Source organism: Malaclemys terrapin, chromosome 15, assembly GCF_027887155.1.
Source record: "Malaclemys terrapin pileata isolate rMalTer1 chromosome 15, rMalTer1.hap1, whole genome shotgun sequence".
Lineage (NCBI taxonomy): Eukaryota > Metazoa > Chordata > Testudines > Emydidae > Malaclemys > Malaclemys terrapin.
Window position 1 is genome coordinate 25,291,546 of NC_071519.1, and position 17,465 is coordinate 25,309,010.

At 51.0% G+C, this 17,465-nt stretch overlaps 2 protein-coding genes across 3 annotated transcripts in view; one reads left to right on the forward strand and one right to left on the reverse strand.

The window, feature by feature from the left end:
• NCAPD3 (non-SMC condensin II complex subunit D3) overlaps positions 1-1,077 on the reverse strand; it is a 45,956-nt gene extending 44,879 nt beyond the window's left edge. For both annotated transcript variants that reach the window (XM_054049462.1, XM_054049461.1), the window contains exon 1: positions 996-1,077. In XM_054049462.1, coding sequence (XP_053905437.1) covers positions 996-1,062 — 67 coding nt within the window. In that variant the 5' untranslated portion in view covers positions 1,063-1,077. The remainder of the gene's footprint in view (positions 1-995) is intronic.
• A 662-nt stretch (positions 1,078-1,739) lies between these two features.
• On the forward strand, positions 1,740-17,040 carry VPS26B (VPS26 retromer complex component B). Its single transcript, XM_054005443.1, has 6 exons — positions 1,740-2,811; positions 7,531-7,687; positions 10,757-10,921; positions 11,984-12,159; positions 12,907-13,049; positions 13,617-17,040. The coding sequence occupies exons 1-6, from the start codon at positions 2,589-2,591 to the stop codon at positions 13,761-13,763; spliced, it is 1,011 nt and encodes a 336-aa protein (XP_053861418.1). The 5' UTR covers positions 1,740-2,588; the 3' UTR covers positions 13,764-17,040.
• The last annotated feature ends 425 nt before the right edge of the window (positions 17,041-17,465 follow it).

Sequence of the window (17,465 nt, forward strand, 5' to 3'; positions counted from 1 at the left end):
AACCTCTCCCTCCCCCCCGACCCACTCCTCTTTCAGTTCCCCCCCCCGCCGCTAGCCCCCCCTCCTCTTTCAGTTCCCCCCCCGCCGCTAGCCCCCCCTCCTCTTTCAGTTCCCCCCCCCGCCGCTAGCCCCCCCTCCTCTTTCAGTTCCCCCCCCCGCCGCTAGCCCCCCCTCCTCTTTCAGTTCCCCCCCCCGCCGCTAGCCCCCCCCTCCTCTTTCAGTTCTCCCCCCCGCCGCTAGCCCCCCCTCCTCTTTCAGTTCCCCCCCCCCGCCGCTAGCCCCCCCTCCTCTTTCAGTTCCCCCCCCCCGCCGCTAGCCCCCCCTCCTCTTTCAGTTCCCCCCCCCGCCGCTAGCCCCCCCTCCTCTTTCAGTCCCCTCCCCCCGCCGCTAGCCCCCCTCCTCTTTCAGTTCCCCCCCCGCCGCTAGCCCCCCCTCCTCTTTCAGTTCCCCCCCCGCCGCTAGCCCCCCCTCCTCTTTCAGTTCCCCCCCCGCCGCTAGCCCCCCTCCTCTTTCAGTTCCCCCCCCGCCGCTAGCCCCCCCTCCTCTTTCAGTTCCCCCCCCGCCGCTAGCCCCCCTCCTCTTTCAGTTCCCCCCCCCGCCGCTAGCCCCCCCTCCTCTTTCAGTTCCCCCCCCCGCCGCTAGCCCCCCCTCCTCTTTCAGTTCCCCCCCCCGCCGCTAGCCCCCCCTCCTCTTTCAGTTCCCCCCCCGCCGCTAGCCCCCCCTCCTCTTTCAGTTCCCCCCCCGCCGCTAGCCCCCCCTCCTCTTTCAGTTCCCCCCCCGCCGCTAGCCCCCCCTCCTCTTTCAGTTCCCCCCCCCGCCGCTAGCCCCCCCTCCTCTTTCAGTCCCCCCCCCGGCCCCTCCCCGTAGGATCCCCTCTTCCTTCAGCCCCCCGCCCAGCCTCTGCCTCCTCCCGCCGAACCCCTGGGGCCCCTCCCCTGAAGATCTCCCCGCCCCCCGGCGGCCCCGTGGCCGGGCTCAGGCCTCCCGCCGCTTACCCGCATTGACCGCCCGCAGTCCCCAGCTCTCCAAGCCCCGCAGGGGCCCCTCCGCCGCCACCACCATCCTGCCTTCCGCGCTTCGGCGCCGCCGGTGCCTTCGAACCAGCCAATCCGCGCTCCGACCCGGCAGCGACCAATCACCAGCCGCTGTCAGCGTGGGCCGGGGACTGGCTGGCCGGCTGCGCCTGCGCGGGGCGCTCACAGCTGAGCCAATGCGCCTGCGCGGGGAGGGAGTCCCGGAACGGGGAGCTGGCGCTTGCGCAATGTGAGGAAACGAGGCCGGGCTGGGCGGCGCCTGCGCAGTGCGAGGCCCGGCCCTGGAGGACAGCTCGAGCGCAGCTAGTGCCAGCCAGCCGGGGCAGAGCGCGAGCTGCTGCGTCCCTCCCACCCATCCAGCCCGGAGCGGGGTCCGCATCGTGCGCGCTCCGAGCCCGGCTCCTGCGCCGCGGGGTGACCGCTGCGCGTCATTAGCCCTGCAGAGACCACGGTCGGGGGGCTGGGCGCTCGCCAGCAGGGCCTCCCCGTTTGCACCCCCTCGCCCCACAGCCGGGGCCCCTCCCCGTTTGCACCCCCTCGCCCCACAGCCGGGGCCCCTCCCCGTTTGCACCCCCTCGCCCCACAGCCGGGGCCCCTCCCCGTTTGCACCCCCTCGCCCCACAGCCGGGGCCCCTCCCCGTTTGCACCCCCTCGCCCCACAGCCGGGGCCCCTCCCCGTTTGCACCCCCTCGCCCCACAGCCGGGGCCCCTCCCCGTTTGCGCCCCCTCGCCCCACAGCCGGGGCCCCTTCCTGTTTGCGCCCCCTCGCCCCACTGCTGGGGTACTCTATACTTTCCCACCGGGGTTACCCTCCCAGTTGCACCTCCTTCCCCCAGCACGGGTGCCCCTGCTGCATTGCAGCCCCCACCCCAAGCGGTAAGTGCTCCCGTTTTGTTACCCAGCACCCCCACCCCTTCCTGAGTAGTGAAGGTAAGAGGCAGCAGAGCCCCCCGGGGTGCATTGAACCCCTCTGTCTCCAGCTGCCGCGGCCCTCCCTTGTAATTCATCTCCTAGCAGCGGCTTGCAGACTCCGTAGGCGACCTTTGTGCTGCATCCCTTTCCTAAACGGCAGCAGCTCCTTAGGCTGTTACATCGCCCTTCTAAGCAGCTTTCTAGGCCCTCTCTTGGTTGCATTGGACCACCCTTCCCTAAGCTGCAGCCTTCTGGGTTGCAACATACTCCCCTACCTAAGCAACAGGAGCCCTCTAGCGCTCTGAGGTTACTTTTATCCCTTTCCCCCAGAAATATATATCCCTCTAGTGCCTTTGAGCTGTATTGAACCCTCTTCCAGCCTGAAGTCCCCCAGTTTGCTAGGATTGAACCTCCCCAGGATACTTTAGCATTACAGTCTTCCTCCCCAAAATTGGATTACATCCCCTCTCCTTATCTGGGTTTCTGTACTGCATCCATCGCCATAGTATTTGAGCCCCTTGAAGAAAACAAAATCCTCAGACGCTGCCACTCCTCCAGTGTTCCCTGGAGTAGTACACCCCATTCCCCACAGCAACCCCACTAGCCCTCTGGGATTGTCCTCCCCTCCTCCCCAGCAGTGAGATGAGCTTCTTTGGGTTTGGGCAGAGTGCGGAGTTGGAGCTGGTGCTGAGCGATGCAGAGAGCAGGCGCAGGGCTGAGCACAAGACTGAAGAGGGCAAGAAGGAGAAATATTTCCTCTTCTATGATGGGGAGACAGTATCAGGTCGGGTCACCCTCACCCTCAAGCACCCAAACAAGCGGCTGGAGCACCAAGGCATCAAGGTGGAGTTCATCGGACAAATTGGTGAGAGGGGAATGGGGGGTGTGTGAGTATTGCATGGTGGAACGCCAGGGACTTTAATTGGGAGGGTGGAGGGGAGCGGTAATTTGTACCAGCATGGAGGAGTGGGTTGGGCTCAGAGCTTCCTAAGGCTGGCTTGCAACACAGTCATGGGCCTGCCATCCTGCAGTGATTCCTCTGGTTGGAGTCTGATTGCTCTTTCCCCTCTGAAATTCAAAAAACTAAACCCCTTCAGTGGGGGCAGCAATATGTACCAGTGCATTGCATGGAGCCTTATGTATTTGTTTTGCATTAGTAATTCCTCCAGGTTGAATGTACTTAAATGTTAACACTGGCAAGGTTCCGTCTCCATTAGCCTAGGAAATGGGAATATAGTTACACTGCATCCTGTTCTCGGAAACTGGGTTATGATCCCCAGCATCTTGTAATTACACTGAAAAGTCCCTTGATTATCAGAAATTATTTCAAATCCCGTTTTAGGTTTGGACAATCCATGTGTACTATACCCTTGTGTCTGTGCAGAGTGGAGGTATTACCGCTCCTTTTCCAGGTCATTGTTCTCTCTCCTCCTATTTTCCTGTTTCTGCTCATTCAGTGACCTGAGCTCTGAAATATATAGAGAGAGATTTTTAAATTCAGATTCAAACCTCCAGGGTTATTTTTAAGTTCTAATATCTTGGCAGCAGCATCCCTTAAAACTGGGTTCTTTATTATTCCCCATTCTTTTTATTAACATGTTGCTACATCTCTAGCTGCATTTACTGTGCTATTGATTACATTGTGTGTGATGGGCAGGGCTGCCTTGGGAGGTAATTGTTATATTGAGGGCATGAGGCAACAGACCAGCTGGTGTATGTGCACATTTCAATTCATGAGCTATGCCCAAGAAGCGAACTACCCTTGTGGGTCAGCTTCCTTTCCTTTCCTTTCAAAGCTTGCTGTCCCCAGCTCCATTGATTCTGCTCATCCTGTTGGGGTGGCCAAGCCCACTTATCCATATAAAGTCACCTGGTATCTGAGCTATGTCATGTCTGTGATTGCAGTTTGAATTTGGCAATTTTATATTGTGTGGACCCAATTTAGAGAAGTGCTTCCCTCCCCCCATAACAGGAGGGAAGGTGCTTGCCATACCCACTATGCCATTTTTATAAAGAACTAAACATTTCGTGGACTCGTCTGAGTTAAAAGAAGTGATAAACTTGCACAGTTTTTATTCGTTTATTAACTCTGTACCATGCATCTGTGGGACTTTTCAGACAAGACCTTAAATCTGCGATCCTGTCTGCTCTAAAAATCTCAGTAGAAGCTGTTCACCTGCACATCAATGTGATCAACATTTTCAACTTGAGATGGATAACATTTCCTTGTAAATCCCTTGGCACAGAAGATTAAATTGATGTTTTCCCCCACCCAGCCCCACCATCTTTACTTAATTTCTCTTCTGATTTTCTCCACTTGCACCACATGTTACACTTCTGCATTCAGAGAAAGCACCTAGCTAATTATATATAAACAGGCCCCATTATCAGAAACTGGATTATAACCTGCCTCTGGGTTTAAAATCTCCAGAGTAACCTGAGCATGAGCTTGCCTCTCTGTTCCGCCACTGCCTCTCTGTGCAGCCTTGGACAGGCCCTCCACCTGTCTCATTTCCCCATTTGTAAAATTAGTGCTTAGGTTGTAAGCTCTTTGGGGAAGGCAAAGTGTTTTTTTGTTCTGTGTTTGTACAGCATCTAGCGCAATAAGAGTCTTGGTCCATAACTAGGACTTCTGGGTGTTACGATATTCCAAAAATAATATTTAGAGAGGAGTTTTGAAGACTGATATATTTGCTCAGTGCTTTGACTTCATGAAGCACTATATAAGTAGTATGTGTCTATTACAGGTATAAAGAGAGCTTTCATAACCAGACTTGAGGTCCAGATTGTGCTTGGTTATATTACCTTTAAACAAAACAAAAAAACAGCCCCAGTAGTCTTAAAGATGGTATAACTGATTGTGCGTCTATAGCATCTTCCATCTCCAAATGCCTCACAGTAGGGATTTAGACTCTCAGAGGTGAGGAAGTAGGCATTACCCCCATTTTACAGATGGGGTACTGAACACAGGGAAGTGGTGTGATTTGTTTAAGATCATAGGGTCTGTGATGGAGCTGGGAATACAATTCAGGAGTCCTGTATCTGATTCTCTGGTTAACGTCCAGGACAGTTTCTCCTCTGATGGATGGATAGTGCAGATTCCTTTTTGGACATCCGTCTGCAGTAACTGTTCTCTGAGATCATCCTAAAAAGGTTGGTAAATTTAAAAAAAAAAAAAAAAATCGTAATGGAAAACTCTGCCTTTGCTGGACAACTCAAACAGGGATTTTTTTCTAACGTTTGATGTGCTAATGTCTTTCTAAATATGAAAAATCCTCAATTCCTCCTCTAAAGGTTTAAGGGCCAATCTCAGCCCCTGGCAATAGTTGCTGGGAGCCTAGTACGCTGACAGTCTGTTTTTTCCCAGTTTAAACTCAGTCGTTGCCTTTGGCATTGTGCCGTGAGATGAGTCCATGTCTCTTTGTATGTTGCTCCTGCATTCCCTCCCCATCACATAAAAGAGCATCCCTCCTCTCTCTTTGTGGAGGTGTATTGAATGGAGAGATCCTTTATTATATCATTGTATTATATTAGCGCCCAGAGCATCCAACCAAGATCAGGGCTTCATTATGCTAGATGCTGTACAAACACAGTAGAGATCATTCCAACCCCGAAGAGCTTCCAGTCTAAAGAGGTAAGGTGGACAAAAGGGTGGGCAAGACAAAGCGTTATCCCATATTTTACAGCTGGGGAGATAAGGCACACAATAAGTGACTTGCCCAGGGTCATGCGTTGAGTCTGTGGCAGAGATGGGAGCTGAACCAGATCTCCTGAGTCCCAGGCTAGTGCCCTAACAACAAGACAGCTCTTCAGAAAGCCTCTGTAGTGGGGTTCAGTGGACATGTGATGATAATTGACCTTGTCTTAGCTGTGACTTCAGCTCCAGATTGTAAGAATGAGGGTTGCCCAAATTTTTCCTAACCAAAGGGCTGTTTTGGCAACTTTCTGGGAGCACAGCATACAGGAAACTGGAGTAGATTGCCTTTACCCTTGTGTATAATAGTGAGCTGAATACAGGTCCCCCAGTGTGTCACTTTCTGTTATCTTGGATCAAGATGGAAAATTACATTCTAGGGGCTGTAGTTTCTATGGGCCACCTTATATTAAAGATGGTCACTTGGTCGCGGCTATGTTTGGAGAACCGCTGGAACAATTGGGAGGGCGCAGGAAAATGTCTGCCTTTTCATCTGCAGCTGGTTTGAGCAACTCGCCCACACATACCCTTGTTCCCTAACATTTCCCTGGCCATACATGTATCCATCATAGAGCCATCAGCTCAGCTTTACTCCTTGAAGATGTGTTCTCTGCATGGTCACATGCTGAGTGCTGGCATACTGTGGAATCAATGGGGTTCTTTACCTTTTTTTGTTCCCTGGAGCTAATGGGGCCACCGCTGCATTTTCTGTTGCTTTAACCTTCTTTGAGAGGCATGAGCAATGATAGATGGAAGCCTCGTAGCCCCACACTTCTGCTTTGTCTCTGCTTTCCCCATTTTGGGGAAGCCTTGAGGCTTTGTTTTTTTTACTGGTTAGAAGTCCAGTGCCTAGACTCTGAAGGTGAGGCTCTGCAGGAAGTGATGAGAGAAGGGATGGCACTAGCTGCTGATTTGCTCTGTGATGGTTCCTTGTCTTTGCAGGTAGTCTGGATATATTAACCTTGATTAAACTGACCCACATAGATGTTCTGGTTTGTTTTTGTAGGTAGGGGTAAGTGAGTAAAGCTGAAGAGACATCATGGGAATCTCCGCTCCTGCTTTCTTTGTCCCCTCTCTCTTCACCTGCTTTCATGGGAGTGGAATATTTACCAACCTTCTCAGTTATTTTTGACACCACCCTGTCCTGTTCCCCTACCCGCGGGTTGGATATTTTGCATGAGCTCATGGGATGTCTTGTTTCTTTTCTACTTGTACAATGGAGGATGACACTCTTTGAGGATCCTCAAGCAATTTACAGATACTAATGTAACAAAGGGGATGGGTAGCTGATCCCATCTTATTGATGAGGAAAAAAGCATACGGAAGAGGGAAGTATTGAGGGTGTCGCAATAAATTAATGGCAGACCCAAGAATGGAACCCAAGAGTCTAGACTTGCTAAATCGAACCATTAAGAGAGCACTCCTTCCGTTGTATTGGACTCTGTCATGCGCATGAGAGAGGAGAATGTAAGCCACCGTGCGAACATGAGCTGTCCAGTGAGGGGAACAGCACTGCTGATTTCTAGGGTGCACAAACCAATCTGCAAAATCGGATCCTCGTTTTTACCGGCATTTCAAAATGAGCTTGGGCCTGTGATGGGTCAAGGACCTAACTGTGCATCTCTACTCTTTAGACCCTGGCTCACTCCTCTCACTGTGTATCTGGCCCAGTTGGGGCTGGATGAAGCATGGCCCTTTGTGTTTGAACCTCAGGATTTCCAGGGAGACGTTCTCTCTCTGGGAAGTGGAGGAGAAGGGATAGAATGAGGAAGAGGCTTTGTAGGGGGCTGGTTCCTTTCTGCCATGCCCATTTGGTGCAGTTCTTCTCCCAAAGCTGACCTCCTCATATGGGAGTGAGCAGCACTGCCTAACCGAGTATTTTCTTCCTAGAGCTCTACTATGACCGGGGCAACCACCATGAATTTGTCTCTCTGGTGAAGGATCTGGCCCGTCCTGGTGAGTTCACCCAGTCACAGACATTCGACTTCGAATTCACACATGTGGAAAAACCATACGAGTCCTACACGGGGCAGAACGTGAAGTTACGGTGAGTCTCCTCCTGCTGTCGGGTTTCTCCCAGTCCCAAGCTTCAGCCTTCTCCCTGTGCATTAGTTTTCATGGAGTGTCTTTCTAGTAAGAGCTCCAGTACCCAAGGTACCTCAAATGAACACACACCACCAGATTTTAAAATTGTATTAAAGTTAATGTTTAAAATCAAATTTACACAAGTTAAGAGGGAAGGTACTGTACATCTGGGGTCGGGCTTGGGTTATGGGGGATTTCAAGTATCGGTTACAAGGTTCACGAGGTACATACATATCACATAACCAGCCAGGGCAGGTGCTACCATTTAGGCAAACTAGGTGGTTGCCTAGGGCGCCAAGATTTGGGGGCGCCAAAAAGCGGTGCCCCCAATTTTTTTTTACAGTGTTCCTACGCCCCCTCCCCGAGCACGCAGTTGCCACTTCACTTCTCCCGCCTCCCAGGCTTGCAGCACCAATCAGCTTTTTGGCGCCACAAGTCTGGGAGGGGAGGAAAATTAGAGCAGGGGCGGCATGCTCGGGGAGGAGGCGGAGCAGAGGTGAGCTGGGGTGGGGAGCTGCCGCACGGCTCCCCGGGGGGAGGAGGGGAGCTGCCACGGGGGGGGGGACCTCAGGGTGGCTGGGGGGGCTGCCGTGGGAGGGGGCGCCTCAGGGTGGAGGTGGGGGCAGGGAGCTACTGGAGGGGGGGGGCGCAAGGTGGAAGTTTTGCCTAGGGCGCGAAACTTCCTTGCACCAGCCCTATAACCAGCATAGATCCAGATTGGGGTGCGAGAATTTTTAAAGCGTCAGTGGATAAGTGGGCTCGGGTATGCCACCCATGGAATGTATTAAGAGTCCAAGTCGATATTGGCGTAGAGAACAAGTACATGGGTAGGGTGCGTCCCTCGGTTCGTCAGGGAAGGAAGTGGGTTATTTCCCTGGTCGGTGTTCTCGGTTACTCAACTTGGTACTGGTGGTGTCCCGTGATGTGTTCCATGTAGATGTCTCTGGACCACCTGATGGTGTCAGACATGAGCTGTCTCATGAGCTGGGCGTAGCGTCGAACGACTCCGCACGCTCTCAGTACTGGCTCGTTGTGGGGGTCCCATGCGCCCAGGGCTCCCACGACCAGGGCATGTATCTGGACCTCATAGCCCTACAGCAGCACGAGGGTCTAATGCCTATGTCTGAGTCGAATTAGGAAGAATAGATAGAACTACGATCTACCTTAAATATAATAAGGAACAACTGAAAATCCAATAGGGAACTGACAACTTTGACAGCGTGATAACATAGGGCTAGTCTACACTGGCAACGTTAAAGCGCTGCCGCGGTAGCACTTTAACGTGGCTCGTGTAGTCGCACCGCCCTTCCAGCGCTCTAAAAAAAAACCCACCTCCATGATGGGCATAGCTACCAGCGCTCGTGCACCGTCTGCAGTGGTGCTTTACAGTGCTGAAACTTGCTGTGTTCAGGGGGGTGTTTTTTCACAGAAAGTTGCAGAATTGTAAAGTGCCGGTGTAGACAAGCCCATAGACTAGGGCCATGGGGAATGGGTCTTGCCTTTGAAACCCATGGGAAATCAGAGCTCAGGAGTGTTAATTGTTTAAGAGGGGCGTGTCATTGAAAAGTGACTGAACTGCTGTTAAACTAACCATTTTCTATCATTTTAAAACAAGCTGACGGTAACTTCTAAAATCTGATTTCCCAGGCATTCCAGCCCGAGCTGTTTCCCCCCAGCAGGGAGGAAATATTGATAAAATGCTATTCCCGGCTGAGAGGGGCCCCACACTCCCAGTTAACCCTGTAGAGAGAACAGAGCAGTGCTGATAATTTCTTCAGCAGCCTTTAGAAATTAATTTCTAATCTGTATCTCTAGTAAATACACAGTTTACTGGACTCTCCCTTTTAAACTGAATTGTGGCTCTTCATGTGCATGCATGTGTGTTGAGCCCCTCAAGCTGCTGTTTGTGTGGGGGGTCACGGTATAGTCCCATTTCGTGTTGAAGCACTAGGGCATGGGGGTGGATTGACAGTTCAGATACTATGTGTGGGATGCCTAGAAAATCTACCAACTCCTGTGAAAGCCACACATTTGAAAAGAGAGGTCTCGGCCCTTTTTGTCATTCCTCTTTCTCCCCCTCTTCTAAAACCCACGCTTCTCTCTCTGGCTTCCCCTCTGTTCCTCCAGTCTGCAGTTACTTCTTGATATCTCTTGTCTGTGCTGCAACTGCGATCGCTCACGCCAGCCGAAGGCTCTGTGCATCTGATCCTTGGCTGAAATGGAATGTTAAATTATCAACACTTGTGATAATGGAATGCAGCGCCGTCTTGGGACAGCATGTCAAGCACTGAGTGCAGTTCCAGAAGCTGTGCGGCGGGCTCAGTAGTAAAATGCAGCCTGTCATGGCTTCTCTTGTGCAAGTGCATCACGCTTGAGTTGCTCCTTTTTTTTTTTTTCTTGTTTAAAAAATAAGGGAAACCAAAGTCTCTTCTGATTCCCAAATGCTTCCAATTTATTTGGCAATAAAAGAGCAATGTCTGGTCATTTGCTTCAGTCTCCAGCAGAGACAGTTAAATGTGTTTCAGTAGTTTGGTAATCAGGCCTGCTTATTTTAATCGTGGCTTAGATGCAAAGAAATGCCTTGCTTACATGTTTTTGTTTACAAATTGCAAATCCTATTTCAGAGTTGGGCTGTCCCCTTGAAATCTAGTCAATGAGTCAAATGCTGTGGATGCATTTAAGAGGGCTGGATAATTTTATGATCGATATTTAGTTACCTAGGTGATGATTAGTGTACTCACATCTCATGCTTTAGGGCAATAAGCCATAGGGTTCAGGCTGGAACGTCTCCCCTATGTACAGCAATGTACAATTGCTCAGGTGCACTACAAAGGACTTTCACCTTCTTCTAAACCATCAGGTATTGTCCACTACAGGAGGCAGGTTACTGGACTGCATGGACCAGATGGTCTCAGCGGCTCCATCAAAGCCCACATTCCTCTCTCCTCCACCCTAACGCCTTCCTCCGTGGCTTTTGCACCCAATGATGTAGTCTGGAAGGGTTCTAATGGATGAGGTGTTCCCCTTTCAGGTACTTCCTCCGAGCGACCGTCAGCCGCAGATTAAATGATGTGGTGAAGGAGATGGACATCGTCGTGCACACACTCAGCACCTACCCGGAGCTCAATTCCTCTATCAAGATGGAGGTGGGAATCGAGGATTGCCTGCACATCGAGTTTGAGTATAACAAATCCAAGTAAGTGTCCTGAGAACGGCTGCTGAGTAGAACTTCCTGCGTGAGGGGATGCAGCCTGCTGGGTAGGCCAGGTGGTACTCCTAGGACATGTCTCCACTGCAAAAAAAAAACACAGCTGGCTCACGGGGCTGTTTCATTGCAGTGCAGACTTCGGGGTGCAGGTTGCAGCTCTGGGACCCTTGCACCTTGCAGGGTCCTAGAGCTCCAGGCTGCAGCCTGAGCCCAGAAGTCTACAGCAATGAAACAGCCCCTTAGCCCGAGTCAGCTAACATGAGCCAGTCGCGCAAGTCTAATTGTTGTGTAGACGTACCCTTAGAGGCTGCTTAACTCAACTAGATATGCAGAGGCAGCTCCTGTTGTAGACTTTAGGTGGGGCCCTGTAATTTATCTTAGCTCTCCCTGTACCCTGTTGTGGATGGCAGGCTGTTCATTGAAGTGCTGAGACTGTTCCTGCTTTAGATCTCTCACCACCACCCTGGAATGTGCTTTATCCAGATGGAGGCATCTGCACCCACATACTGAGGGGGTGCATAGAATTGGGATGAAGGTGGGTTTATTTTAGTCTGATTGAGTACTCCCATTGTTCTGAGTCCCGGGTGGCCCAATGGCACAGCTTCTGCTGTTTGCCAGAATGGCGTGATTAAATGTGGGACTATGTGGCTGTTAACTCAGGCACAGAAGTTGGAAATTACCAGTTTAGACTACATCTAGTCCATCCTTCCCACCCAGTGCTGGAGCGTCCTCCTGCAGGGTGTTGTTTTAAATTACCTAAGCAATTGCCACTGGGCGACTTGGATCTTATGAATGTCCAGCCTAAGATGTCTCCTCATTTTATCCAGTAATCCCACTCAGACTTGCTGATGCCCAGAGACTTGAGCATGAATGCATAGTTATCGCTTGGAGCAGCCCAGAACGTATGGCTGGGCTGCCCATGGAATCTGAAGTGGGCCCTGAGGAGAATGGGGAAGTGTCTGACAGGCACATTCCAGCTTGTCAACTTGTTTCCTGCTCTGATGTGCAGAGACCAAAATTGATCGTGGCTGTCTTGCCTATCCTCCCAAGGTACCACTTAAAAGATGTGATTGTTGGAAAAATCTACTTCCTGTTGGTGCGGATCAAGATCAAACACATGGAGATAGATATCATCAAGAGAGAGACAACAGGGACCGGCCCCAATGTTTACCACGAGAATGATACAATAGCTAAATATGAGATCATGGACGGGGCACCTGTGAGAGGTGAGAAGGAGTGGGGAACCATTTACATTCCTCTCCTAGAATATTTGGGGGGACCAGAGCTTGTTTTGCACCATTAATTTTTGCAGGAATGTGGAACCTACTGTGAGTCCCATAAAGTTGTCATCTATCTTCAATTGAGGGCCTGTTTTCTTGTGTGGTAATAGCTGGCTCGTGCATCCCTCTTCACTGGTGGATCTCATGGCAGCTTACAAACGTGGGAGAAATTGAGGCACATTGCTGGTGTCTTTAAGTCTCCTAGCAAGTCAGTGGCACAGCGGAGTAGACTTCTGCTACTGACCTGAGCCTGGTCTCAGAACATAGCGCTCAAAGGGGGTATCTTACCTCATTGCCAATCCCCTGAGAGAGCTGGTCTCTCTGGATGATAGTGTTCAGCAGTGGTGACTTGCAGGTATGTTCTAGAACTCCCATGTCAGTAGCTAGAAGGAATGTCATTCCATTCTCTTTCTCCTCCAATGCTGTGGGCAATGAAGGGAACCCTGTGCTATTGAAGTGGAGGAAGGACGCTTGCCACAAAGGGCATGACCCTGCTAAGGAGTAAGCATGCTAACTGCTATTCTGTGGGAGCCGAGGGCACTTGGCCCAAACCCCATCCAGCAGTGATAAGGTATGCCAGACTCAGGCACAGAGTTGGAGGCGGTAGCTTGCTCTGGTTTTACCTTATTGTGCCAGTATTGTCCTTGTAAGATTTGACTCAATATGTTGTGCTTACACTCATGCCTTTTGCAGGGGAGTCCATTCCAATCAGACTCTTCCTGGCAGGCTATGAGCTGACACCCACTATGAGGGACATCAATAAGAAGTTCTCAGTGCGTTATTACCTCAACCTGGTACTGATAGATGAAGAAGAAAGGCGCTACTTCAAACAGCAGGTGAGAAGGGGTGTGACTGCACCATGGGGTGGACTGTAGCCAGGCAGTCAAGTGCTTCTTCGGGTGCTCCATTATAATTAGCAACAGAAGAATGTTGGACAACCTGTCTGGTGATGTGGGGAAAGATGCTCCTCCCTGGGTACCCACTGGAGCCAGATCATTTGGGATGTGGATAGAGAATGCACCTGCGTATCTGGGTCTGTTAGGGGATGGTCCTCGGAGAGGGCTTATCCACCGTAATCCCCCTATCAATTCTCTGCACTGCATTAAGCAAGGCAATGTTGCCCAACATACTAGGACAGACCTGACATCTAGTGGTTGCTTCTGGCCCATCCTCTGTGGAGTGCTACCATCTGGCCTTCCAGAGGTCTGCACTGCCTAGGCCCCTCTCTTGAAGCTGTAATGGCCTTTCCCAGCTGAAGGATGGAGAGTGGAATAGGCCAGCATATGGGGATGGATGCAAGTTACTGCTCCAGCAGTTTAGGCAGATGTTCAGACCTATGAGTACATCGTGGGTGGGGCCAGCGTAGCTGCTGCATGTCCTAACGGTGTCCTGCTGTCTGACAGGAGGTGGTGCTATGGCGGAAAGGAGACATTGTGAGGAAGAGCATGTCCCACCAGGCAGCCATTGCCTCTCAGCGGTTTGAGGGGACGTCCTCCCATGCTGAGGCCAGGACCCCCAGCCAGCCTGCAGAAAACAACAGCCGGCAGTGAAAGACCCTGTGGAGCGAGGCTGCTGCAGAACCCAAGTGTCCGGGGCCGGCAGCAGCAACGAGGGGAAAAGAAAATATTTCACCAGAGACTTATGAAAATCAATATCAGTTTTTTGACTTAATTCTGATCTTTGAAGGACCAGTAGGGTTGGGAAGGGGCAATGTAGGCTACAGCAACCACGGCACAAAGTTGAACGTACCTCGGTGCTCCCCAACCTCCTACATTTCTCTGGGGTAGGCTGCTTTTACACATGCAGGGGCCATTGGGCTGCCTGACTTTCCCGCTGCCATGAGACCCCTTCAGCATGGCAGTGGGGAGGCGGGAGGGGGAAGGGGAAGTAGTGCCTCCTCTGCGGTAGGGGTGTCACTTTGGGCATGTAGGAAGGCATTTTTGCTGCCATCGAGAAGCCCTCATGAGGTGAGTGGGAGGAGGGAGCCTGATGAAGCATTTTAGCTGGAAGGCGGGAGTGTGTGTGAGTGGAGTTTAAGCTTGAGGTGTAGCCTGCCTGATGTCTCCGTCCCCACCCCACCCCCACGCTGTTCCTGGAGTCTCTGCTGCAAACGGTTATATAATTAGTTGAATCAGCCCTGTGAATAACAGAGCCAGGTTGTGCAGCGTAGCAGATGCTGCTGCCTTTGTGTCCCTGCCTTGGGAGCTCATGGATGCAGCGTCTCGGGGGGGGGAGCAGGGGGGATAGTTAACATTTAAAAACGCAGATAGTAGCTGAGAGTGGAATTGACAGGCGTATGGATACTGGAAAGGGCAGACGAGGTATGGGAGAGCTAGCAGAGCTGCTAGGCAGTGTGAGTCTGGGAGGAAACTGGCCAATGAAAGAGAGCGCACAGAGCCTTGATAGTCTCGCCTCCGGGAGGTCAGGCTGTAGTTTGTAATCCATGCTGCATGATAGAGCCACGCTGGTGCAGCTGAGCCCTGGGAAGCTTGTGTATGTTGGAGATAGAAGAGTGTGTAATAGAGCGGTGGTACACATTCCACATGCTGTTGTGGGAAGCAGTTGCAGTCAGGTCTCCTTAGGAGTTGTACAGGGAAAAGCGTTGTGGGGTGTGAGAGAGCAGCATCAGTGCAGTGGCCTGTGCAGCCTCTGAAGTGCTGCAGTAAATGATGGACTGTTTCCCTTCTGGCTTTCTCCTTGTTTCCAATTTATCTGGATGAAACTCTGCTTCATCTGTCTCTAGGATTCACCCCAGTGGTGCTGTGGTTAAACCTCATGGGGACTTCCCTGATTGGCTGAAAATTATCTGAAAGAGTAGTAGGGTGGGACAGAAGGGGACACGGGGGTGTTCTTTAAATGCACCTGTATGCAAAAGGCTTGAAGGATACCCCCATAGCACCTGGGATGGGCTATTACTATTCCTAGCAAATGGGACTCCTTTGTTTAAGGAGTTACTGGTCTGTAGGTGCTGCTAAGTGAGGGGAAGCAAGATGGCAGGCAACACTTTTTGCTTCCATAGACAGCTCTTGATCAGTTGGGCCTGATGAGAACAGTAGTGGTAGTGGCTTTGGGCATGAAGCTGTCTGAGGACCTGAGTATGGGATGTCTTTCACTCTTAAAATAAACTCCATTTAATCTTTTGAGTTAAGTGGGATCAGCCCTCCTTTAAAGTTCAGAGATGGTCTTTTAGACTTAACTGATGGACTGGATTTAGATCTTCTCCATCCTTTTTAGATCCCTTTCTAGGAAGCAGGTAATAAAACCTCCAACCAGCATATGGCGACAGAAACCTGAACTAAACCGGGACATCAACTCCCTCTATAATGGGAGCTGTACTGATGATTTTCCTGACGTTCTGCCAGGCTTGCTTCTGAATCTGAAATTTCCTCTGGTTGGATGTAGAGCTGTTCTCTTGCTGCTGGGAAGTTAAAGCATCTTCTGCAACGTGCTGTGTGTGAGACAGTGCCCTGGTGCCTGTAGTGGTGGTGGGGTCTGGGTGGGAGGGGGGTGATGTTTGCGTAGTAAGAAAGCTGCTGTAGTTCGGTGATAAATGTGTTTTCTGCTTGCCAAACTAAGTTTTATTTTCACTCAGTCACACGTAGGGCTATGGTTCTTATCCTAGATGGAGAGTCCTGCTCCGTCCCAGGGGACGTTAATTGCCTCTTCTCTGCTGTGAACACTAGTGTCACACCGTGTTCTGCACTGTAGTAGTGAGGATGTGCGGCTTACTCTGCCTCTGTACATGAGAGGTCCCTGCTGTGGACTGGAATGACAGTCTCCTCCCTCAGACTGAATCCAAGTCCTATTAAAGGCAGCTGCTTTGTTACATCACGCGTAGGGGTAGCGGTGTGCTTTGGGCCTCGTGTAGCAAACGAACGTGGATGCTACTTCGGCGGCTAACCTGCTCTGCTTCTACCCCATTGAGAGGGATCCAGGTGTGCCGTGGCAATGCACAATCATTTGAAAACAGGTGAGGCTCCCTTTGGGAGACAGTCCGGGTAACAGATGGTATCTGTGTGGCTGACCCTAACCCAGCTGCATCCTGACCCACTCTCCCCTTTGCCTCATCTCAAAACAGCCATCCTGAAATCCCTTTGTGTTTGAATACTTCTCTTGGTTGTAGTATGTGTTGGCGTTAAGAAGCCCAGTGGGTGAACACATCTCTGCATTAGGTGAGTGGTGAAACAGGATCAGTGAAGGACCTGAGGAGATTGCCTAAAGATGAAAATCCCCCTCCCCCCTCCCCGGAATATTTTCAGACAGCATCTGCTTGTCACTGTGAGAGGGATTAGTCAGAAAAGGTGCATGAGCCAAAATGTTTCCTTTTGCTAACTTTTCCTCACCTGCGTGTCCCCCATCATAGGACTAGGCTTGAGAGTCACCCCTCCCCACATTTTTACCTTCTCTGACTAGATCATTCAACCTGCTTTCTATTATGTCCTGTGTTTGGGGTGATGATACCTGCCCCATCTGTAATGATTGGCTCTTGAGAGGACAGACATGAAAATTCAACTCAGACTACAGAAAAGAAAAAGACAACTGTTTAATAAGAGGAGCGGGGAACTATTGTGGCTTTCGCAGCACAGCCCATGCTGAGTTGTTTTATCCTGTGCTGTGGGTGTCCCCGCTCACCCAAGCAGGGTGTCCCCGCTCTTCCAAGCAGATGTGGGGAGTGGTGCATAGGTACTGAACCAAGCAGTGCAATTTGTAATTTAGCCTCTGCAGTGTTTACATGTTTCTTAATTCATCATCTTTTCAATGGCTGTATTTTAAAATTTGTTTTTTGTCTCTTGGATTAAAAGGGCCATTCTAGGCTTTTAAATGCTGTGCATTGGTTTCTCCAACTTGTTTTACGTTGCAGTTCTGAACTATCCTACCTATCCTCAGGCCAGGCACTCAGCAGGCACCTGAGGGAGGACGAACCCAGCCTGTTCTCTCACTGTGCTGCCTCTAAAGGTGTGGAGCAGAAGTGCTTCTTACTGAGAAAAGTTAATTGGCCCCACTTTAACTCATGTAAAGTGCACCTAGAGCCGTGCTGATGGGTGACTTTTACAGCTATACGATCCCAGTGGGTTGTTTTTTCTCCTTTTACCAGGACTTAAAGCAGTGGGTCTCAAACTTTTTTACTGGTGACCCCTTTCATATCGCAAGCCCTCCTCCCCCAATAAATTAAACACACTTTAATATATTTAACATCATTATAAATACTGGAGGTAAGCGAGGTTTGGGGTGGAGGTTGACAGCTCACGACC